Source organism: Salvia miltiorrhiza, chromosome 8 (genome assembly GCF_028751815.1).
Source record: "Salvia miltiorrhiza cultivar Shanhuang (shh) chromosome 8, IMPLAD_Smil_shh, whole genome shotgun sequence".
In the NCBI taxonomy this organism is placed as follows: domain Eukaryota; kingdom Viridiplantae; phylum Streptophyta; class Magnoliopsida; order Lamiales; family Lamiaceae; genus Salvia; species Salvia miltiorrhiza.
Genome location: NC_080394.1, coordinates 16,231,508 through 16,256,301, shown reverse-complemented (window position 1 = coordinate 16,256,301; position 24,794 = coordinate 16,231,508). Strand labels below are relative to the sequence as shown.

At 35.2% G+C, this 24,794-nt stretch overlaps 3 protein-coding genes and 1 long non-coding RNA gene across 5 annotated transcripts; 2 read left to right on the top strand and 2 right to left on the bottom strand.

Moving 5' to 3' along the window:
* Positions 1 to 9,527: 9,527 nt before the first annotated feature.
* Positions 9,528 to 12,929, top strand: LOC131001429 (protein SCO1 homolog 2, mitochondrial). The gene is made up of 8 exons (XM_057927827.1): positions 9,528 to 9,886; positions 10,443 to 10,568; positions 10,978 to 11,086; positions 11,200 to 11,278; positions 11,759 to 11,959; positions 12,042 to 12,131; positions 12,275 to 12,407; positions 12,505 to 12,929. Exons 1-8 carry the CDS (start codon positions 9,816 to 9,818, stop codon positions 12,626 to 12,628), a joined length of 933 nt encoding a protein of 310 aa, XP_057783810.1. The 5' UTR covers positions 9,528 to 9,815; the 3' UTR covers positions 12,629 to 12,929.
* A 1,508-nt stretch (positions 12,930 to 14,437) lies between these two features.
* On the top strand, positions 14,438 to 17,501 carry LOC131001415 (inactive TPR repeat-containing thioredoxin TTL3-like). Its single transcript, XM_057927801.1, has 6 exons — positions 14,438 to 15,640; positions 15,712 to 15,907; positions 15,994 to 16,500; positions 16,563 to 16,773; positions 16,852 to 16,952; positions 17,026 to 17,501. Exons 1-6 carry the CDS (start codon positions 14,853 to 14,855, stop codon positions 17,179 to 17,181), a joined length of 1,959 nt encoding a protein of 652 aa, XP_057783784.1. The 5' UTR covers positions 14,438 to 14,852; the 3' UTR covers positions 17,182 to 17,501.
* Positions 17,502 to 19,009: 1,508 nt separating this feature from the next.
* Positions 19,010 to 20,292, bottom strand: LOC131001441 (PLAT domain-containing protein 3-like). The gene is made up of 2 exons (XM_057927839.1): positions 19,971 to 20,292; positions 19,010 to 19,556 (listed from the first exon to the last, which is right to left on the bottom strand). The coding sequence occupies exons 1-2, from the start codon at positions 20,031 to 20,033 to the stop codon at positions 19,119 to 19,121; spliced, it is 501 nt and encodes a 166-aa protein (XP_057783822.1). The 5' UTR covers positions 20,034 to 20,292; the 3' UTR covers positions 19,010 to 19,118.
* A 436-nt stretch (positions 20,293 to 20,728) lies between these two features.
* LOC131001447 (uncharacterized) lies at positions 20,729 to 23,505 on the bottom strand. 2 transcript variants are annotated; one of them, XR_009093935.1, is made up of 3 exons: positions 23,361 to 23,505; positions 21,622 to 21,702; positions 20,729 to 21,020 (listed from the first exon to the last, which is right to left on the bottom strand). It is a non-coding gene; the product is annotated as an uncharacterized LOC131001447 (long non-coding RNA). The 2 variants fall into 2 exon arrangements; XR_009093934.1 differs by having other exon boundaries at positions 21,622 to 23,505.
* Positions 23,506 to 24,794: the final 1,289 nt, after the last annotated feature.

Below are 24,794 nucleotides of genomic sequence, written 5' to 3'. Positions count from 1 at the left end.
TCAGCCCTTAGATCATCAATGTCTACGGTTGATTCATCACCATGTTGGATGAATTTTCGAATCACATAGGTAGCGAAAATTTTATTTTTCACAATCGTCTAGACATTTACATAGAGAATTCAAACGTGTTTTACATACAATTCATACATTTTAGCTAGTTCGTATTTTATACTTTAAAAATTGTTCATAGCCTAGCCCTCTCCTATATATATATATATATATATATATATATATATATATATATATATATATATATAGGAAAGGGCTACCGTGAGAACACCTCTTAAAATTAAAAATAAGAATAATTTTCAATGTATAAATTTATGTAGAACACGTATGAATTCGCTGTATAAAGGTATGAATTGTGAAAAATTAATTTTTGTTACCTTTGAGATTTGAACTCAGGACCATGAATTCATCCAACAGGATGATGAATCAACCGTAGATCTTTTGATGATCTAAGGGCAAAATAATTCTTATTTTATATCTTAAGAAGCGTTCTTATTATAACCCTCCCCTATAGAGTAATGACAACTACCAAAAAAGTACAGTTACTTAATATGTTAATATATTAAGTGCAATTACTCTATATGTTAAGTGCGAGATTAGTAGGTTTTGCATTTAAATGAGAACCTTTAAATAAAATGAGAACGGAGAACAATTCTCAATTCTTTGACCGTGAAGATCTACGGTAATGAATGAATGTATCACCTAAGTAATAATTGTGGAGGAAACGAAAATTTTAATTTTGTGATACATTAAATTTATTAATTTTATTAGAAAATATATTGTTCTCATGAAAAATGTAATTATCATGATATGCACACCACACACACACACACACACACACACACACACATATATATAAGGAGTGGTTCAAATGAGTCAGACTATTTATTGTATATTTAATCCGTCCCACGAATCTTGACACGTTTCCATTTTGGATAATAATTATTACCTTCTCTCTCCTACTTTATTACTTTTATTACTCTCTCTCTCTCTCTCTCACTCTCTCTCTCTCTCTCTCATACTTTATCACTTTTATTACATTCTCTCTCCTATTTTATCACTTTTAGACTATGTTGCATAGGTACGGAGGTGCGGATGCGGGAGCGATACGATACGAGTACGAGGATACAGGTTTTTAAAAATTATAGGGTGCGATTCGGTAATGATACATCTAACTATTAAAATTTTATGATATATAATGCTTATAAAATATATACAATTTAAATTTTCTTAAATTAATTATATGTAATTTACATTTTATTTTACCCAAAAGTTAAGCATTTTCAATTATATAAGTTAATTGAGCAACAATATAACGATTCAAATATTATTAGTCCAATATATAAGTCATAACTGAAAATAAAATTATCAAAATAACCTTGTGTAGGCCTTTCGTGCACGAGATACGTGAATTTCGCCTATTGAATTTGCGAATCCGATTTATTTTTATAAATTGTTTTAAAAGATACGCCACGTGGCGAATCGGGTGTGAATCCGACGAGAATCCGAGAGAATCGCACCCTAAAAGAATCTGATTCATCGTACATGTTAATTTTTGAAGAATACGTGCATCATAGCTTTTACATTTTATTAACTACTCACTTAAAATACTAATCTACAACTCCTTAATTCCCGTGCCGAATCCAAACGTGTCAAGATTCGTGGGACGGATGGAGTAAATAAGAATCATTTTCAACCCTTAGACCGTGAAAATCTACGATGGACTTATGACTTTGTTGAATGAATTCATGATCAAGGTTTAAACTAAAAAATGACGAAAATTCTAGTTTTTTGAATTTATAATTTTTTACAATAAATTAATTTATATTGTTTAATGGAAGAATTAGAGTAGACTTGTTTCATATCATATAGTATATGAGTTGTATAATAACTATTCCATAAAGTAGCAAAATAATGAAACAAATTGCTCTTTTTATTTTTATTTTCTTTTTAGATCATCTTTCCATGCTAGGTAGTACCAAGTCAGACGGTTTTTTAGGACAATAATTTAAGTCGATTTGAAAATTAAGACAAAATTTTTTGAACTTGTAAAAATAGGACACTAATTAATAAGTATTGCACCCGCAATATATTTCTTGGCCCCTAATCGAATATAGTATAGGGAGGAGTTAAGTCAATTTTTTTTTACTTACGAACAATGTTGAAGTAAATAATTTTATAATTAATAATTTTGATAATTAAAATATAAAATCGATCAAGTTAGGATTTGTTTTAGGTCCCAGCTCTACCCCTAGGATTGCAAAATCTACCCGATGCGTTTAGATTTAAGATGGGGTTGAGCTTGAGAAAACATGTCTAAAATACTACCTATTTAAATAATTTTTCAGGTCAATCGATTTTTTTGTTTCTTTGAAAAAAAATAGATTGATAGTGATTCCTCATTTTTTCTTTTGATGACTTGAACTCCGACCTATTAATTAGAGGAGCGTCTTACCAATTGAGCTGCACTTTGTTGTCTCGGGCCAATCAAGCTTTAGGATTAAAAGGTTTGAGGTTTTCGGGATAGTTTTAAGTTAATAGGGTAAAGTATCAACATTCATAATGTGTATATTTAAAATACCCACTTTAATAAAAATATGATGATTTTATCTAAATTAAATTGAAGCATCGATAATCTCTTTGGATGGTGATAGATTTGTATGGATTTTTGTACAAGTTTTTATAATTTTTTACACAAAGATACCTATATAAGAAAATTTGTAAACTTATGAGTTGGAAACATGTACAACGCCGCCGAGGCTAGTGTAATTTTTTTTTTTAATTAAAAGATGTACATTATTGACCTGATATATGAATTGACAAATTTTTGATTGTCGTGGCATTAAATTTCACATCTTTAAATATCTATTGACAATTAATTTCATATCTTTTTACTCATCCTACCTTTTATGATGAAATGCGGTTGAATATTATAGAAAAACCGGAATCTAGGAACCATTGAAAGCACATCAAAGAAGCTAACAAAGGGCCGAGCCTCATTAAAATCTTTACAGGGAAAACTCAAAGGGAAAAACCCATGCAAAGAAAAAAGAATGCTCGTCTATATAACAATCCAAAAACAACAAAAATAAAAAAAACATAAAGAAAGAGGGACTCCACAACCATGAGCTTCGGACTAACCATTGCCCAAGCCGCAAAGCCACTCATCCTACATTTTATAATACTCACACTTTCAGAGATGGCGAAAAATATAATTTATATATTCTAAGCAAGCCATGTGTCTATCTTTATATCATAATCAGTACGTCCATTTGTGCGATGCACGACGGACATTGAAATTAAACGATATTGTTGGGAACTTAATGGAATATCCTAATCCTTGTTTTGATGATACTAAAATCCATAGACCTTGATTGTAATAGACTAGAATTGTTCGAACTCAAGTGTTAGAGTTCTGTTCTAGTTTAGGTTGTTGTTCGGAAGACTGAAGACTGAAGGACGAAGGACTGAAGACTGAAGTTGCCAACTGAAGTATCAGTTGAAGAATCAGTCGGAAACTGATTACTTAATGCGTGCCACGTGGATTCAGCGGACTGATACTAAAGTCAAGTATCAGTTAAACATTCTTCCTCGGACTGAACCTCCAACGTTCAAAGGAAGCCACGTACTCCAAAAGTACAGCCGCATTAAATGCAGAGATCTCAGGATCATCCTTCTCTGCAAATGTCATTTCTATTTGGTGGCTACTTTATCAGAGACGTCGTATCTCCTGCTCCTCAACATAGCCGTTCTCACCAAACAAGGAACCTCGAAGATTGAAGCATCAGCCCAAATTTAAAAAGCTCTCCAACGGAAGAAATCTTGAAGATGTTCTCCTCCAACGGACCTATTCAAGACCTCTCCTATAAATAACGCTCGAGGATCACTTCAATATTCACCGATTCAACAACATAAGCTGAAACTCTGCCAAAATTGTTTCTCAGCCAAAGCTTAACCTCTCCAAAGCTTGAATCGAAGAAGAGAATACCAAAGCCAAAAATCAGTCATTGTTGATTACATACATTCTCTTAGACCTTAGGCATACCCCTGTTTATCCAGAGCCTAGGTCAAAACTAACTCCAAAGAACTTGTTCTTTGGAGTTTAGTTGACAAGATTTCAAACCTCCCTTCGACCGATAGAATCGAGTGTTTGAGTTGAAAAGAAGTTCAGGAAGGTACTCTGACTCTGTGAGATCCTAGTGCCAGTTCGTGCTAGGAGTGAGAAATCCAACGCAAGTGCAGTGTTGGTACTGAAGATTGGATCTTCAGTTGATTCGGTTGTGTGCACCCGGCTAAGCAGACAGATAGGTTTGCAGTGCACCCGTAAGCACTTGCGGAGTAAAGTTGTTGGTCTGATCAACCGACCGTGGATGTAGGAAGTGTTTTCCGAACCACGTAAAAATCTATGTATTATTTACATCTTTCAGTTTTACTTTCCTACTTGTGTTCTTACAATTGATAAACTGAATACTGATTAAATACAAAGAGAAACCTAAGACTAACAACGTGCTCAACAAAGGCTATTACGAAACAAAAGTATTTCCGCTGCGTATGTTATCAGTCTGACTGATCTATCATCTGATAGTCAGGAAGATTTATAACATCTCTGTTTTAGCAAACTCGACTGAAGCCTTAACGTGCATCAGTTAAGTTCCAGTGACTTAATTGATAACTCATTACTGAAGAGTATTTCAGTATCAGTCGTCAACCATGTTTGGTCAAAACTCTTTTCAGTAAACATGCGTCTTAGTTTGTGTGTAAAGTTTCGTTTTGATCTCTATCTTAAGATCCCTCTGATTTGCGAAAATAGCCTATAGGTGTATTCCCCCCCCCCATACACCTATTCGAGACCCTCCGGACCTAACATATATATTTAAATAAATAAATATAAATATTAAATAAAACCAAAATATATATAAATGCATAATATGTTTTAAAAGTAAGATAAAAGTAATCTACATCAACTGCGCAATAATATCCTGAATTTAAAAATGCAAATTTTCAACTTTGTATAAAAGTTAACAATACTTATAGTTATTAAATAATTTTAAATCATTTGATAATAAAAAGTAGCATTACACATTATAATAAATAAATAAATATTTTCATACACACATATAAATAAAAAAATTATAAAATTTTAACGAAGAGAGAAAATAAAATGTTTTAAAATTTTCATAACTTATTAGTTTTAAATTTATTTTGGATGATTTTTATATCATATTAATGATCTTATCACAAAATTAATTTAAGATGCATATTAAATATTTCTTTATAAATCAAATTTGATGATATTTAGAAAATAGTTATATTATAAAAAAGAGAGGGAGGAAAAATAAAAATAAAAAATGGTAGGAGAAGAGAGAGGAAAAAAAGAAAAAATCGGAGAAAAAACTCCACTGACTCCATTCGTCCCATTAAAAATGACGAGTTACTTTGTTACACGTAAAATAAGAAGAAAGTGTAAAATAATTAATAGTGATAAAATTTATATTTTTCATAAATTAAATTTTATCATTTATGAAAATAAGCTACTTATAATGGGATAATCTAAAATAAATAGTATAAGTTAGAGGGAGAGAGAGAGAGAGAGAGAATATTATTAAATTGCGATTATATATAAAAAGAAAAAACAAAAAACATAAAACCCTTGAAATCACAAGAAAACAGACTAAGGGCCGAGCCTCATTAAAACCTTCCTACGGAAAACCCAAAGGGAAAAACCGTAAGAAGGAAAAAGAGTACCCGTCTAGACGACCAAAGAAACGACAAGAGAAGGAAGAGCGGAAGGGAAAGTTTCAGGAACTCCGACCTAACCATCGTCCCCAAACCAACCCGGCTCAAACCAACAGAACCAAAAAAAAAAAAAAAAACCAACACAGTAGGCAAAAGGCCGGTGATACGCCGTCGCCAAATGCCCACAACGAAAACCAAACAAACAGAAAAGGAAGGCAAAAGGCCGGTGAGACGCCGTCGCCATATGTCCAACACTAAGACTCACAAACAGAAAAGGAGGCTTACGGCCGGTTATATGCCGTCACCATGAAAGGAGAGAGAGAGAATATTATATAGATTTAAATAAATTGGTCAATGTTAGAAAACATGTCATTCCAAAGAGTAGTCTAATAGTGGATAGTATTGGAAAAATGGCATCGATAATTGGGCAAGAGCCATTTTCAAATTGTTGAATGGAAAATCGAATTTATCAAGAAAAATAAAAACAGAGAAAAAGATGAGGTGCAGTCAAGAATGGTAATTGGCATTGGTTCTAGGCGTTGACTGTCCAGTGAGATACACACAGCCACACACTACTACATTTTATGAATTTTGACAAAATTGCAGGTTGAATATTTGACCCATATTTTTTGCCTTTTACTGAATCTTACGTTGATGATTACCATTCGCCAATTCTGAAGTCGAATAAATATTCAAAAATATATATTTAAAATTGTTATTAATTTTCAATTCTATATTGAATTACTAATTTTGAATATTCAATATTTCAATTATATAAAATTTAATTATGTATTTTATCATTCTTTAATTTTTCGACAACTTTTAAGTTGAATAGAATTATTGCGTATGTGGAAAAATACATGTGTGAAGATGAACTTTTTAATGACAAGAAAAGAAAAAAATAGGTGATGAGACTTAACTCAAGCGGTAAAGTTGAGGCATCCAAAAACTCTCATTTGTGAAATGTTTTGCGTTCAATCTCGCGTGCGTGAGGGTAGTTTTCCCATTTTTGTGTGGGTAGTGTTCCGCCTGCGTGCGATTATTTTCCCATATTTGTGTGGTGTAGAGGTCTCACCTGCGTGCGAGTTACTGATTTGATTATATATTAACCTCTTGTAATTCTCAAAAAAAAGAAAAGAAAAAATTAAAAATTCTACTCAACTTTTAGATGCCAAAAAATACACGTATATTCAACGATGTCATTTTAAAATTGATTTGAAATTTAACTTTTTATATGTACTTTACGTCAAATTTGTGAAAGTCCTTCTCGATTTTTAGGTGCCGAAAAATTGTTCCGATAATAAAAATGCATATTTTTCGTAGTTTGTATATTAATTTGTCAAAATTGATAGTATGAAATGGAACTAAAAATAATTTGTGATATATTTAAGTATTTGATCTATAAATTAATTTTATAGTTAAGTAGATACACCCCTAACGTTATAACAAAAAAATAAATGGGCCCCTAACGTTATGTTTTGTACAATTAGGTCTCTAACGTTTATAAATTGAGACAATTATGTCTCTCCGTCTAACAATTGTGAATGTTACCATGCAACTATTATTTATCTTGCCTCAACATTCCTCCCACAAACTATCGGAAAAAATCATGCTCTGGTATCTGGTGTGGGCACTTGGCAAGCATATGTTTAAACATTCTCCAATAATCATTTAGGGATTCCCATGTGATATCTTGATGTTACTTATACTTGTACTCAGGTTCTGAATGCGAGTGGAAGGAAATACTTCTCCAAGAACTTTTGTTGCAAGACAGGTGTTGGGTAGGCTTACTTATGATCGAGTTGTTGTGCTTGATTAAGAAGGTTCCGAAAATTAAGCCTTATTTTTTGAATCATACTTCTGATGATGTACTACTCTTTGTACAAGATAACATTGCTGCTATTCATCTTCCAAACAGGCTGTAAGCCAAGATTCAATGGCAAATTCAGAGCATCAGGTTCTTGATCCTATGCCCTTTGGGGCGAGGAGTGATAGGTTTTCGATCTCCATGGTGAACTGGTCGGTGGCCTCCTACAACACGGCCGAAGGACTGTTAGGAATGGTGTATTTTGAGTGGAGGTAGACAAATGTGTTTTCCATGGAGGGATGTAATTTGGCGTGGGTTGCAATTCTCCAATTGATCAATTTTGGTGCCCGATGGGATGGGATGGATTTTATTTTTAGGGCGTGTGGAAACCATTGATGATGGTGGTGGTCGTTTTTGTATAGGGGTAGGGGAGAGAGGATCGTGGAAGTTGGGAGTTACAGAGATAGAGTGGGGAAAATGGGTAGTGGTATTAGGCGGTTACAGGGTTTAAGTATCTCTAACAACCGCCTGCTGATTTGACATCGGTGTCAGGTGGTTATCAGTGCCCTATGTCCATAAGATAACCCTTCTACCCTTAAAGCAGATTTTCGTTCCTCCTTTATTTTCGCGATGATCTTTTGCCTGAACACTTATGAACAATACGACAAAACACACTTTGTGAGAAAAAAAAAAAACCTCAATACAGAGTTATGGCCTAAACAAGAACAAAAACAAAATCAAAGAACTAACTATATAAGGAAAGATACCAAGTTACCTCTTGGCCAATGCCCTATTTATCGTCATGGGCATGACGTGATTACCTCATTCAAAAGTCATTATTGGTGAAGAGTTTTTATAACTCCTTCAAATCATTGGTTTATGCCCATAGTATGCCTTCAGTCGTTGCCCGCTAACTTTGAATATCTTGCTTGTCTTTGGGTTCTTAACGTCCACAACTTCATTTGAAAATTGAGTTTGAACTTCGAACGATCCTGCCCAACTAGTCTCGAGATTTCCTATGGAAATTTTGAAGTGTGTTTGGTACAACAATACTTGTTGCCCAAAGTCAAGCTGCTTTTTGCATCGTGAACTTTCTTCATCCTCTCCTTGTAGAGAACGACATTATCATAGGACTCACGCCCAATCTCCTCCAATACTTGGATCTCTAGCTTTCTTGCTTGCCCAACTCCATCCCAATCGAAATTCATCTTGTTGAGTGCCTAGAAAGCCCTTATTTCATTCAACAGGATAATTCTATTTATAGCCCTTATATCATTCACTATAACTTTTATATATAAAGGGCTCGTTTGCTATGTGGCATGGAATAATGTGTTATATCTTTGACTGAGATGTCTATTAGTTTATTAGATATCAACATCATGTTTGGTAATATATATAAAAATGTGTTACGCTATCACATCTCTCAAGTATGATACAAAATAAAAAAAAGATATGAATAATTGATAACGGACCATTAATTTATAAAGAACTTTAAATTTGATGCAAACAACATATTAGAGTACTATAAATATACATCCCACCCTTATCATATATAACAAACGAGCCCAAAAAATAATAAAGATATCAATGAATATTAATATAGAAGATATTAAGGAGCCCAAATAATATCCTAAATTAAGATATAACATTAAAGATATTTAAATTAAGATATCTTTTAATAATATATTAATGATATTATTAATATTAATATCCTAAAAATAATAAATATCTTTAAATTAATTTTAACAAATAATATAGCCCAAAATTGAAAAAAAGTTTCAATCATACAATCTAGAAGCCGGCGCCCGCAGTGTGATTAGGAAAGAGGCATCATAGGCTTCACACACCATCACAACGCCTACAGTAATGTTGTTTTTATATTTGCTCGGACCTTTGACGGCCCAATAGAAAGCCCATTGATTATATGCGTTCAATTTTGAAGGTCCATATTCTATAAATCCGGACTCGATAATAATGCTTTAAAAATAAAAAGCCCATTAAATCCACCCTGATATTTGGGCTACGCTGGCTCTGACTTGTTCTTGAAGAAAAAGAAAGCTAATGCAGACGGCGTCAGCTACACCTGCTGAACAAATTTCAATTTTTACCTATTTATCCATATAATTGATATCACAGACATGAAATTTCTTGGTTCAATTGAACGGAATTTATTAGGTTTTTTCTCCCTTTTGTGCTGAGGTAGTAGTAGTAATTTGTAGGTTAATCGTATCAAACAGAGAATTCAGAGAAAAGAAGCGGAAAAATGCCATTGCTATCTAAAGCTGTCTTCGCTGCCAAAAACCATGCGGAATCATCTCTCCAGGTTTTCAAAGGGTAATTTTTTTCGTTGGTTTTAGCATTTTCTAAAATATGTTGCTTATATTTCAGTTGCGTTTTTAAATTTTAGTTTGGAATCCGCAGCATATGCTGAAATGCTATATGTATGTAGTGCTACTGCTCTCGTTTTGATCTGCAAGGAAGCGCATTTTGAGCAATGATTTTAGAGTTGTAAATTTGATGTTGTTGATTGGAAGATCACATTTAGCTGTTTTTTCATGGTATGAGTTTGTGAGAGGCTAGTTGACTGTTAGTTGAAGGAGAAAAGTAAAGATGGATTACACTGGTGGAATGTGTTGACAGCTTTTTTAATTTTCATTGATAAGGAAGAATGATGAATTTGGGAATAGAGGAATCTGAACTTATTTATGACGTGCTGAATGGTGATGGACACTTAAATTGGTGATGTTCACATGGATTTGTCATTGCCTGGTGGTTGAAACATACAATAGTGATGCTCACATGAGAGAGCATACCCCATACTCCATAGACTAGCTTATTAGAACCTTTCATATTCACTAATATCTAAGTGTATTTCAATGCCTTTTCTCAGGTTTGGTTTGTCAAAGAGATTTTTCTCATCAATGTCCAGAAGGCCCGCCTCAAAAAATTTATCTTCTCATCCATTGACTAAACAAACAATGGTGGCAGATCATGAGGGTCTGAACTGTTTCACGAAGTGTGTATTCTCCTTTTCAGTTCTTTGTACATGGCCTACTTTGTGATTTTAACCTGCCTTTGATGAAGCAGCAATGTTATGTGGAATGTATTGGTAAATTGATATTTGATCTATATTCTTAAAAAGGAAAAGTACTCAGCACCGACCTATTTTATGTTGTCGTGAAGATTACTGTTTCACATATCCTGGGCTGAGCCTTGTGAAAACTTTGTTGTAAAAAATAGACATGCATTTAAATTTTTATTCTTTATTTTATAAGGTGAGTAGACTTGTGAAAGTGATTTTGGATGTTGAATCAGCTTTCAGTATTACTCTATAAAGATTTCATTGCTCCATCTCATCATATGATGAGTCCACTTGCATGTTGCAATGTCTGGCTGCCTCTGATTTTGGTGATAATTCTGTGTAGGTATGGTTTATCTAACAGATACTATTGTAGCAAAACAAGGTCCACAAACAGTATTAAGACTTCTCCGTTACCTGAACAAGCTGGGACTAACTGGAGATCTTTTCTAATTGTATGATATCGTGTCCTCCATCTCTTTCAAGATGCTCAGTATCTATGTCATCTTCAACCTCTTTATGAAATGCCTCTCTGTTCATTCCCTTCATCTCAGATTTATTTGTGCAGCCTGGTTTGGCTTTAGGTGGAATTGGTGGGTTGTTTTGTCTCGTTCACTATAATGATGAAAGGAGAGCTGTGCTTAAAGGTAATCTGTGTTATACTATCCGAATTATCAGCTTCAAGTATATGCATGTCCTGCTATATATATATTTTCAAATTAAGGCTTATCTTCTGGATGCAACAATCTAATCACAACTTCCAGAATTCCGAGATGGGATCTCTGATGATGAAGTGAATTTTGGTCTATTTAAATAATCTATTACCTCTTTTACTTGGGGATGATTTATCAGTAGCATGTTGTTTGTTCTAACTGGTAATTCTTTCAATAAATTGCATGGGGCTACTTTTTATGAGTTTCCTATTAGATATAAATTGCACTGGATCAATTTTTAAAGGATTTCCTATTTCCTATTACATGTTACCTTATTGGAATCCAAAATAACTTTGGTTAACCTAATTCCTCAGATAATTAAAAATTGGTGGCTAATGTAGTCGTTCTTACACTGTCTTTGCTACACTGAAGTGAGTGCGTATGATGTAACACAATCTTTTAAACTTGTGATAGGCAAGGGTGTAAAATTTGAGCGAAGTGCCTTTCAAGGGCCGATAATAGGTGGCCCTTTTAGTTTAATTGATACAGAAGGTCGGCTTGTGACTGAAAAGAATCTTCTGGGGAATTGGGTTCTTCTTTATTTCGGCTATACTTCCTCCCCTGATGTTGGGCCTGCAGAACTGCGAAAGATGGCCAACGCAATTAATATCTTAGGTTCTACTCTTCTACTTTGGCTCGAATTGAATGATCTATTGTATCTATGTTTTGTAACTGAAATGTTTGAGTTCACTAAAAGAATCGAAGCAGAATATCAAGGTCTTGCCCATATTTGTCACTATTGACCCTCAGCGGGACACCCCCTCACATCTTCGTGCTTATATTCAAGGTGAGTTATTCTTGGTTAGATTCTTTTTAACCATCACAATTTTTTGAATTATGTGACCTTTAACTTTCTGATGTGGTTTCACTGCTGCTTGTCAAATTAAGCACACGATAAGTTTATCAATTTCCCTTTGGCACGAACTGCAGAATTTGACTCAAGAATAGTGGGTTTGACTGGACCAGCTGCTGCAATAAGGCAAATGGCTCAAGAATACCGGGTGTTCTTTAGAAAGGTTGATGAAGAAGGAGATGATTATCTCATAGAGTCTTCTCACAACATGTAATCGGCATTCTTCACACCTTATGTCCTAAATTTTATGCTAAAATGCTTCAACTATCCATTTGAACCGTTACTACTATTCTCTAATCATGGACAGGTACTTGATGAACCCGGGTATGGAGGTCTCGAGATCCTTTGGCATCGAGTATAACGCCGAGGAACTGTCGGAGGCCGTAGCCAAAGAGATCAAGAAAACTGCAATTGCTGAGCCACGCATTTGATCTGTTCTATTTTGCCAGTGTAAGGGCCTTATTTCTTAGCAGTATTTTTTTTCCTAAGGAAATTACCTCACCGTTCAGTTTTTTGTTAGTACTGTGAACTAGGCAGGGCATCCATTATTCGAATGCATTCGTTTAAGTGCGTGCTATTTGGTCTGCAATTTGATTGCTAGTAACGGAGATCATTTTTGTGAAAATTGAGATTAGTTGGTGTATAATTGCGTTGGTTCTCTAATACTAGGTCTCCAAATTGACTGTTTAGAATACCATTTATTGGAATACCATTTCTTGGGAATGGTTCAAATGAGGTCTCTTAATTATTGTGAAAACGGAGAACTATTCTTAGCTCTTCGATCATTAATATCTATGGTGGATGTATCTCCTTGATGATTGAATGCAGCACCTGACTTCGAATTCAACATGGTACGATATATTTTTTTTTTTTTGAGTTCTTTAAATTGCACTGCAAATTCAGTAATTTTATACATCTAGTTCGGTGTTCTCATTTTCACGATAAATATAATTTTTATAATAACCAATTCATATATATATATATATATATATTGTATTTAATTACCCAGGTAGAAGTGTTAGTTAATAAAAGATGGGTAACTGTACAGTTCTTACATTGTATCATGCTGGCTATGTACAACGTAAAACGAATGAGTTTTTAATGTCAATTTTTCTTCTCCGCACAATCCCATATTTTGTAGCTATAATATCAAAACATGACTTATGTCGCACATTCAAGTAATTACTATTGTTATCTTGTAAAATATTACTCTTTTTGTCCATAAAAATGTGGTGTAACTAATTTGGATAGCACAAGTTTTAATAAATAGTTGAAAATTTTGTACAAAGTGAAGAAAGAGATTATCAAAGTTGATTTGGTAGATAATTAATTAATGATTTGTGAAGATTAGTTATTTTTTTTAAATAAATTTTAAGTGTGAAATGGGTTGAAAGTATATAGATATGTGTACTAAAATGAAAATAATATATTTATTGTGGATGGATCATAAATTCATAATGATAAAAGATCCAGACTTTTTATGTATAGGGGAAGTATATATTATGAATTATCTCATGTGATTCTGATGGTTCAAGAACTTTACACAAACCAATATCCGAATCCAAATACTATGAAATCATTTCTTGTGGAAGCATAGGGGAGTATTAATATGATCAATATGTCGTCGAACAAAGTGTTCGTATTCAGATAAATCTCAATTTTTTTGTGAAAATTATTTGTTTGACGGAGCAAGGAGGAGAAACATGAATGTAGCAAGTGCAAGTCAAACTTGAAAAACAACATTCATTGGGTAACAGCTGTTAGGAAGGGTTTTATATATACGTGTGTTGATGAATCACACCTAACTACAAGACGTGAACTCCTCCTCTCTAACACTATCATAATCAACAAAGATCCCCCTTTCCTTTCTGTTTCTTGTACGTATAATTTAATTCATGTCAAATACTCAAAAATATTTTATACCATCACTGATAAGCAATATGAACAAGGGAGCTTACATCCTTTGTTCTAACTACTTGTATTTCAGATAACAAACTATTATGATTAAAATGTATATAATCACAAAGATTCATACCGATCATTTTACGATAATCATATTCAAATACGCCTTACATTTGAAACAAAATTATATGGATATTTGGGCAGATTTTGAACTTAGGTAGGAATATAAGAGGAAGACCCAAAATAAAGTAGCGGATTAAAATAAGAAATCGAAATTCCTGATTCACTATATTTTGGGTAATAAATGTAGAGAATGTCATCTCTTCCACGACCGAGTCTTAAGGAGTCCTCTTTTTGGTCCAAAGACAATGTGCACCATTACACAAGAAGATAAAAAGTATCTCCCATTTCCCTCTTTTCTTTTTACCCTCTTTCTCTCGGATGCCATTATCTCTTTCAGAGAGAGGGGAGAGAGGACTAGAGAATAAATGTTTTTTTGTAATGCCTTGAACACGAGGCTATGAAATCAAAAAAACATTCTCCTCTCTCCCTCTCTAACCCTGCTTTTTCAACTCTAGATTTGGTGGAAATGGGACATTAACTTTCTTCCATCTCTTGGCCTACAAGTTTCCAACTTGAATTATATACTAATATCAAACCCCTCCCTCATTATGCCTTTATACACCCCATGCACATCCACCGCAACCCTTTCATTTCTTTCTTCCACATAGCTATACCAACAAATTCTTCATCATGGGAGACAACGCTCCAGCTCACAAACACTCCGGCTGCGGCCTCTTCCACCTCGTCTTCGGGCGCCGCAACATACAGCCGCGGCGCTCCACCTCCACCGGCTCCCTCCCCTCCGCCCCCCTCAGCCGCGTCTCCCGTTACCCCAGCACCCCCTCCCGGAAAATCCGAAACGACGATAAAATCATCGAACGTCCCGGCAAACGCCACGCCATTTCCCATCAGCACCATAATCCCACAGCTCACAACATCAATGCCGCCGCCCACACCAATGCAAGAAAAGCCCCGCAGGCCGGGCCGGGATTCGGGCTCTCTGGCGAGCTGGAGAGCATGATCACGGACTACCAGCGGACGTCCAGAGGCGGCGGCGCCGGCTTGGTCCGTGCGTCGTCCAGCAATCTCATGCTATTCGGCAACTTGGGAAACCTCCGGCAGGGCGGAAACGGCAATGCCGCGGCGGCGGAGAACCCCAAATACTCGACGAGCGTGATGGGGAACGTGGTGGCGAAGCCCGTGTCCCTGTGCCGGGCCCTGTCGACGAGAATGGACCCGGAAGAGCTGAAGATGCTCGGCAACGAAGACTACCGCAACGGCAGATTCGCAGAAGCTCTGTCGCTTTACGACGCCGCCATCTCCATCGACCCCGACAAGGCCTCCTACAGGAGCAACAAGAGCGCCGCCCTCGTCGCCCTCGGGAAGCTTCTAGAAGCCGCCCTCGAGTGCCGAGAGGCCATCCGCATTGACCCCTTCTATCAACGAGCTCACAACAGATTGGCCCTTATTTATCTCAGGTCATTGCCACCATCCCTTTTTTTCACCTTTCTCATCCTCTCTTAATAATCTTTCTCATCGATTTCAATAGATTGGGGGAGGCTGAGAGGGCTCTCTACCATTTCAAGCAGGCCGGCTCCGACGCCGACCCCGACGCCATCAACAGAGCTAACCAAGTTCTCATTCATTTGAATAAATGCACCGACGCCAAGAGGCACAGAGATTGGACCACTCTGTTGAAGGAATCGGTTCTAGCTGTAGACGCAGGCGCCGATTCTGCGCCGTCGGTGAGAAATCTCGTCATCAACAAATTTGCTACTATGCAAAAAAAAAAAAAACCAAAGTTTTTTATATTAGTTTTTCTTGTATGAAGATATTTGGATTGCGAGCTGAGGCGTTGTTGAAGATGAACAAGCATGGAGAAGCCATTGAAACAATGGAGAAAAGCCCGAAATTCGAGGTGGATCTGTGCACGAAGTTCTTCGGGCCAATCGGAAGCTCGAGCTTGCTGGTGTTCCAATCTGAGGTTCACTTAGTTGCAGGAAGGTTTGATGAAAGTGTGGCAGCAGCAGAGGCAGCAGCCAAGCTGGACCCGAAGAGCAAGGAGGCGAGTGCGGTGCTGAGGAAGGCTCGGGCGGTGGCAGCGGCGAGGTGCAATGGCAACGAGCTGTTTAAGGCAGCGAGGTATTCGGAGGCGTGCATTGCATATGGCGAAGGGCTGAGCCATGATCCGCACAATGCACTTCTGTTGTGCAACAGAGGCGCGTGCAGGTCGAAGCTGGGGCAGTTCCAGAAGGCCGTGGACGACTGCAACGCGGCGCTTAAGGTTCGCCCTTCCTACAGCAAGGCCAGGTTGAGACGAGCTGATTGCTATGCCAAGGTTTGTTTCTCTTATTACTAGTATTTTCTTGTTTTGGAGCAGTGATTTGCAATGGTTTTCAGATTGGGAAATGGGCGGCTTGCGTGGAGGACTGCGAGGCGTTGTTGAGGGAGAATCCGGAAAATGAGGAGATCGTGAGGATGATGAAGGAGGCGGAGGTGCAGTTGAGGAAGGGCGGCGCCGCTCAGGATTTGAACGGTGCTGGCGGGGAAGCTGCTGGCTTGCTTGTGGTGGCCAGCAGTGAGCATTTTAGGGACTTTGTGGCTTCTTCTGGTCATTCTTCTCAACTCTATTACCCTCTCTACATTCATTTCATTTCATAATTATTTTTGGTTTTTGGTTTATGTTTAGGTGTTTGTGTTGTTCTGTTCTCTACCAAGACAGTAGACTCCAAAATCTTGCAAGTTGTAGAGCAACTCTATGAGAGATATCCATGGGTGAAATTTCTCAAGGTATGAATCAAGAATGGGGTTTTGCAAGAGTAGTTCTTTGAGTTATAATGGTTTGTTGATGTTGTGGTTGTAGGTGGAGGTGGAAGATCACCCTTCCTTAGCAAAATCCCAAGGGCTAAACTCATTTCCGGCCTTCATAATCTACACGAATGGATCCAGAGCCACTGAGATTGCAGGAGACAAGTTTGATTTGTTAGAGAGATCAATCAAAGGTCACATCAGATCATAATCTACACAACACAAGATTAATGGAAACAAAATTGATGCTTTTTATTAGGAAATAGCACAGAAAGATTGCTCGTTTAGGACAAAACAATGAATGAAGCATAGGATTCAAAGAAGCATTTGGGTCTCATCATTTCTTGATTTCTTGTGATAATGCATTTGTTTTTGTCTAGAGAAAAGGAAAAAAAAGAAAAAAAAGAAAGGCATTCTTAAACAACAACTCTTTCAAGAAATTCCCTTGTAAATTATGCACGATTCTTTCTTTTCTTGAGAAAAAGAAGTTTTGGCGTTTGAATATCAGTGGAAGTTTCTTTTCCCTCCAAATTCTTGACTAGAATGATGGTAAGTATTTAATTTTGTTTAATCAATCATTAGTGGGATTGAAGGGCCTACTAATTATGGTTGCTAGAGTGCGTAACAGCTGTCGTGCAGAACATAACTTTAGTTAAAATAGTCGGTAATTAAAAAAAATAAAAAAATAAAAAAGTATAAACCATTTTTTCTCTTAAACATGTCTCTAATTAATTACCTAATTATGCGCGTTTGCTGTTGCTGATTATTTTATGTCTAAATATGTGAAGATTTAATTACCAGAAGAGACATGATTGCCGACTTTTTCTTTGGGTTAAAAGTAGGTCCGCATACTTTGGATAATTGATTATTTAATCGAAACTGAAAACATCCCTTCAAATAAATAAATAATCAAATCGAATTTCTGAATTGGCTAAATTATTCAAAGTAACCCAACCATCAACTTGCCTCAAAAAAGTCTTATACTATCATTAATATCTCACTAATGCAATTGAGGGCGGATTCAACATTTACCAACAGGGGAGGATTGAATTTGTTGAAGTATGGAGCTTAGAAGTATTGCATAGGGGTTTGGAAGAGGTAGCCCTCGAGTCAAATTTTCAGACAATTCATACAATTTATTTTTATGTTCTAATAGAATTTTAATGAACTTAAGACTAGAATTCGATCACCGACTATAATAAATAATTGTTCCCTTTTATTGATTAAATACATATGCATTGAAAGCATAGAAAAGACTACATTTATATAGTTTTTAAAAAAAATTATCTATCTTCTACAAGAATAAACTAATTTTTCTTACTATATTGAAATATTTTTTATCTTTTTCTGAAAGTTGGACTGGGTTAAAAGCTGAACTATATAGATATTAGGCTAAATATATTTAATATATATATATAGGACAAAATTTTGGGTTGCAACTTGCATTGGGCTGGAGCCTAGTGCAGCCCCTCAGAAGATCTGCCCCTGAATGCAATCGTTAATTTTTGTTAGCGATCTTTGTATAATCAATCGAAATTACCATTTTCATTCGTGAAAAATAGATTGAAGTAAAAAAAAAAGAGAAGAAGATGAAAATCTAAAAGTGTGAGTATATTATTAATAGTATATGACATATACTACTATATCATACTATTTTTTTAGATAAATTGATAGTTTCGGTTATTTTGAATAATTTAGCCATTTAAAAAAAAAACATCACAATTGTGATGGCGAGAGTGCAGCGAAGCACATATATTTTCAGTATAGATCCATATCATTAAAATAGTACATACGTGGTGATTAGAAGATGAATAACTCAAAATCGCACACGAATTAGTGAAATACTTTTCCACACGATTTTATTTTTGGGTTCGTTTCGAACTCCATTCAAACTAATTTGCCTTTGTTTGCGATCATGGGGTTTGGATGTAGGCCCATTAAGAACGGGCCTTAGGTCTTAGGCCCATTACATCTTGTATCGTCGTATTATTGAGGTGCACCAAATCTTATCACTGATCAACGTAATAGATCCATCCATATGGCAAGGTGAATTGAAATCCACAACTTTATTGACAAATACACATACCCTCCCTCACTCGTCTCACAAATCACAAAACAGATTATTACTCCAAAATCCTAATCAACGAATTAAACCTGTTTTTTAAGACTATCATCATCATCATCATCATCGTCATCTGAACACTCATCTTGAAGAATGACTGCGGATCCCTTGTTGACATCAAGCCATTTCTTCACCACGAAATGCTTCTGCGAACACGATTGCGCAACGCCTACGGTTGTTACGTTGATAAAGTCGCAATACCAACTATCGTAGCCGTCTAGCACGATTATGAGGCTGCATACGGGCCCAGGTAAACACGGCCCTTTTCCGGCGAAGAGGTCCACTTCCCCGTGCCCAAAGTAGTCGTGGGTGGGGCCCATTAAGCCCCAATCCTTCAGATTCACGATGGGCAGTTGGGCCTTGCTGTTGTCGCTTAGGAAGATGGTTATGTTAGAGCTTGTTCCGCCCGATGGGACATTGCCCGTTTCCACGTAAATGCTGTAAACACAATCCCACGCATTTGCCTGCTTATGCAAATCAACAACTCAATCCACTATTGCACTCTGCTTCCCAACTATACTCCATTTACTTTCAATCATTCATAAAATATTTTTATGAATCAAGTCAACCTAGCTTAAATCATACAAATAATCAAGGACAAAGTTTCAATCCATCAAAATCTATCAAATCCTACAAAGTAAACGCGCTTGTGGCTTCGGAAACTCAACTGATGTAGCTTATAGTGAGGAGTTAGACACATAGTTCCACAAACACCCACATATGGCATAAATTTGATATAATAATTTAAGAATCTTGATTTTCTGAGACATGAGTCGAATCACTAACTTTCTTTATGTATACTTTATGAATATCTACAGAATTGATGTTGAAATACACTGAAAAAATGAAAGCAGTAAGAGAAGTGGTTCGATACTTACATTTGTGTAGATGATGAAGGAGAAAAGGATGAGGAGATTGAAGCTGAGACGTTTGATTTCCATGTCTCTTCGGATTCCTTTTTTTGAGTCAATTATTGGAGTAGATATAAATTGGGACTGCCCCTGGCTTTAACTACCAAATGGGCAAAAAACAAATGTTTCATTTATTTTTCTATATCTTATGAAGAAAATGAAAATTGGGCAAGAAACTTCTCAATTTGTTCAGTAAAATTTAGATTTTTGTTAAATGCAGTCCACATATTAAACTAAATAGTATATTTTATTTCCCGCTGGCATATTTCGGAGAAATGATTGCGTGTCCCAACAGTCCATACGAATAAATCTAGGGAGGATTTAAGTTTTTTTGGTCCTCACCTACAAAGGAATGATATTTTTTTATGAGAAATGAAAATAAATTTAAAATATTAGATATTTATATTTTATAATTGATAGTATTAATTTATTTCGAGTTCTCGTGTGAAATAGAATTAACGAACAAGCTAATAAATCTATGCAACACATAAATAAATTCTGATGGGGTTAAAAATTTCACTATATTAATTTGTTCGTATATTTTATTGATTTATTTATATATTTTTATTAACTTGTTTGTTATATTATTTTGTTCATAGATTTCAAACTATTAAATTTGAACCGTAAATATCAATGATTCTATGTTCTATAATTTATCTTATTTCTTATTAGAATAAAGTGATTTCTCACTCTATCTATGTCACACCCCAATTCTTGAATGAATAAATATAATCGAGGTGTGAATAATTCATAGAAATAAACAAGGAACAACCTTGTTAAAACCCGAATAATAAGATAGAGAGTCGGGCTATGCCCCTTTGGATCACAAGTTTTGTTTCATGTTTCTGACAACCAACATTCATTAACATAAAACTAGAATTTCAAATTTAAGCTCGACATGAAGTCATCTTAAGTTGAGAAAACAAAAGATGTATAAGAGTAATTGCTACAACGGAAGTCTAACATAGGAATTTATCTCTAGCCTCAGCTCCGTCCCGTCAGCACCGGCCAGCCAACCTGAAAACATTTGAAAGTATTTTTGGGCTAAGTACTAATGTACTTAGTGGGCATGCATTTTCTGAAACATTTCATTATTTTCGTAAAGAGCAGTTTATCCAATTATACTTGACATGACTTAGAAGGTTTTAAAATGAAAGAAGTACTTCTAAGCATGTTAAAACATTTTTCACTTGTGCGCACATGTCACACTCCCTTTCCGTTACTCGCTGTGATCCCGGACCTTTTAGCCACCGACGGATCCATATCTCCCGCTTTACTTGATCTGAGGGCGTAACCCAGTCAAGTTCCCATTTGGGACCCAATGCTCCGGAACACATCCCGTCGAGCACCCTTATAACGCCTCATACATGATTAGTGCCCGAATGGAGATCAACCCACCGAGTCAGCTAATAGGTGTACACAATTCTCAAACAACGTGTTAGGTCATAAGAGAACCTCGATCGATTAACTTATGCGAGCCTTAAACAGAGCAGAGTGCACAAAATATTTTATTGGATAAACAGTTTTCATTACATTAAATAAACAAATTGCATTTCATTGAAAACATTTAGAGCTTAATAACTCAATCATACTTTGTACATTTGGAAAGTAAGCCCACCTGGTTAGGCAAAGCCTGAAGATCATAATCACATATAAACCTGTCTTGGGAAAGCAGCGCTAATCCCCCTGGTCACAAAGCCTACAAGAAATTCTATTCTTAATAGGTCTCGTGAAGCTAATCTTACGTCATGGTGTAGTGCTTAATATTTTATAATTCACTTAGCCGGGTTTTCAAAATTTAATAAATAAATAATTGAAAACATTTCTCTTGAGTTAAGAACACCAACAATATTCTTACTCATCTTTCTTTAATAATTGGAATTATAATAAAAACCAATTAAATCATAAATAATTTTATTGCAAAATATAATGCAATTTCATGTCATGCTTAGCATATAATAAGTAATTACTTAAAATATGCACATAATAATAATTAATATTAATATGAAATCATTCTTTAAAGAAATAAATAATTAAACTTTATCAGAGTCTAATTAGTAAATTTAAACCAAGTCATTTTTCTTAGTAAAAATGCAGCCCAATTTATTTAATAAGGCAGTCCACTTTGAATTAAAAATAAAAGCCCAAGTGAGATAAAAAAAATCAAAGCCCCAAACTCGTTACGCACATATACTAAATCTTTCATGAAACATCCTTTAAAATAAACTTTGATACATAGAAAATAATTCAACAACTTGAGCACTTAAGGGATTGTTTTGCAACAGACACCAAATCTGCCTCGGATCTCCAAATAAGGCTCCAAAAGACATTCTGGAAACTAGACATTTCAAGGATCATTCTCCAATTTGAATCAAATGAAAAACAGTTCAAACGAGCAAGATATGTCCTCTCAAAGATGGGTATTTAACAAACAAAAATATAAAAATTTCAGATTTCCAGATTACAACCAAGTCAGTGGGCTTTCTTTAAAAATTCATATCTCCCTTTACAAAACTCCACTGGGAACCCCAAGGGTCAATTCGGAAACTAGGGAGAGATCATAACACTCTCCAGTTGGATTTACTCCAAGACAATTCATGGTTTAGAAGATATGACTGTCTAAAGTTCAGTGCACAAAAAGAGTTCAAGTTTGGCAGATTCAAAACATAAATCGGAAAAACCACTTTAGGCTTCACCAAAAATTCTAAAACTGAACAAGTAAGTTCCCAACATGTCAGTGAATATTCAGTAGAAAGATAGGCTTGAGAATCAAAGATTTAAGTCGGCCTTTGAGACCTCAAAGTCGTAGGTTTGTTAAACCTACTGGATGGCTCAAGGAATAAGAACTAGATTTCAAAAATTTATACCGGTTGTTTTCCTTACTCAAAAATGGTGAGGCCAATTCCAAAAGAAAGATACGGGAGTCTAGAGTGACATACTCAAGTTTCAAAGATGTTCACCGATTTAAACTTGACTTATGGCCTCCCAAAGATGGTTTACCAAAAATATATTCCAGATGGGCAGTGATGTTTAAAATTTCATAAATAAAACATGAGAGCTCTAAATATTCTTAAATTTTACCATAGTATAGAAAACATATTAAACACGATACACAATTAATTTGGGAATTTTTGGGAACCGTTTGGATGGCTGGCATCGCCTTGCAATACACTGCCGGAGCAGTGTGCTTATGGCAGATTCGCTGCCTTACCTCATGCACGGTTTTTCACCCAATAAACTCTACCAAAATAATCATCCAAAATCATAAAACATATCCTCACATAATATAGCACACATATGTGTAAAAATCCATGGTCTTAAAGCATTTTCTATTGAGAAAAACCAAAGAAAACTCACCCTCGAAGCACAATCTTCACTCTAACTTTACGCCCTAGGTTTCCCACGCTCTCCCTTACTTTGATACTACTCTTGGAGCTTAAAGGCTTCTATGAATTCCAACTTTGGTTGTGCAGAGAGAAGTAAGGATATAAGGGCATGACTAAAAGCTTTTTTTTTTTTTACAAAGCGTAGTGGTATGAAAACAAATTAGTGATGGTAGGGAAAAATATTAGTGGTAGGGAAAAGAAAATATTAGTGGTGGTAGGGAAAAAGATTAGTGGTAGGGAAAAGAAAATATTAGTGGTGGTAGGGAAAAAAATTAGTGTGGTGGAGAGGTAGGTGATTGAATAAAATAAAAAGTCTTCTGGGTTGTACTATGAAAACTGTAATAATCGTTCAGTGTTTGCTTAAATAAATAGCTCGTGTAGATGCTAAATGCTTAATATAAATAAATATGCAATGCATATAAATTTAATAACTAAATTTACAAATGTTTTTGTAAATCATTTTTGTTGGAATTAAAATAAATTCATTTTCTTTATATCCGGTGTGAATAATCCTGACTTCTAAGTTCAAAATTACTCTAAATTTAGCTAGGAAAAAGCGGGGTGTTACAATCTACACAGCTAAACACATTAAATATTATGACATTCTATTAATATTATATGAACAACATTCTATCAGGTTACGAACAATGGGAGAACACATCAACTATTTATATATGTATTTTTTTTTACTATTCTTGTACTCCTCAATACTTTCTTGCTTTGATGAGGATGGACCAACTTATTATTCTAATTTTAGATTTAGATTTCATGATGATAGTTAGTTCATGTTGGTTTGTGTCTTGTTTGATGTTGTTTCCTATATTTTTTGGATGTAGTCATTTTTTAGTTATCTCTCTCTCTCTCTCTCTATATATATATATATATATATATATATATATATATATATATATATAGAAAAGTTAAACAGAGAATGCTAAATATTTAGAGAATAGAGAATTCGTGAAATAAAAACGAACAGATCTACAATTTTTACGAACAAATCAATATACCGCATGAACAGCAATTTGCCCCGGGTTCGAGTCCTGCTGGTGGCGAGTTTTTCTCTTCTTTTACTAAATACGTCTGTTCGTTAGTTATGTTGATTTGTTCGTAAAATGTATAGACTTGTTCAAAATGAAATATATATATGTTTTTAATCCGTTTGATTTTCATTTTTTCTTGTTGATTTCTCTGGGCGTTGTCACTTTTGGGTAGCATTGTTTATGAAATAATGGTTAGTGTTTATTTACAGATTGGAGATCTGTCTAATCCCTCATCCATTCACATGTTTGTTTAAATAAATATTAAAAAAGAAAAAGAATAAGTGCATTTCTAGAGTGAGCATTTGAATTTTTAGTGCAAATACGTTTATAACTAATATACTAATACTATCAGTGACGACATA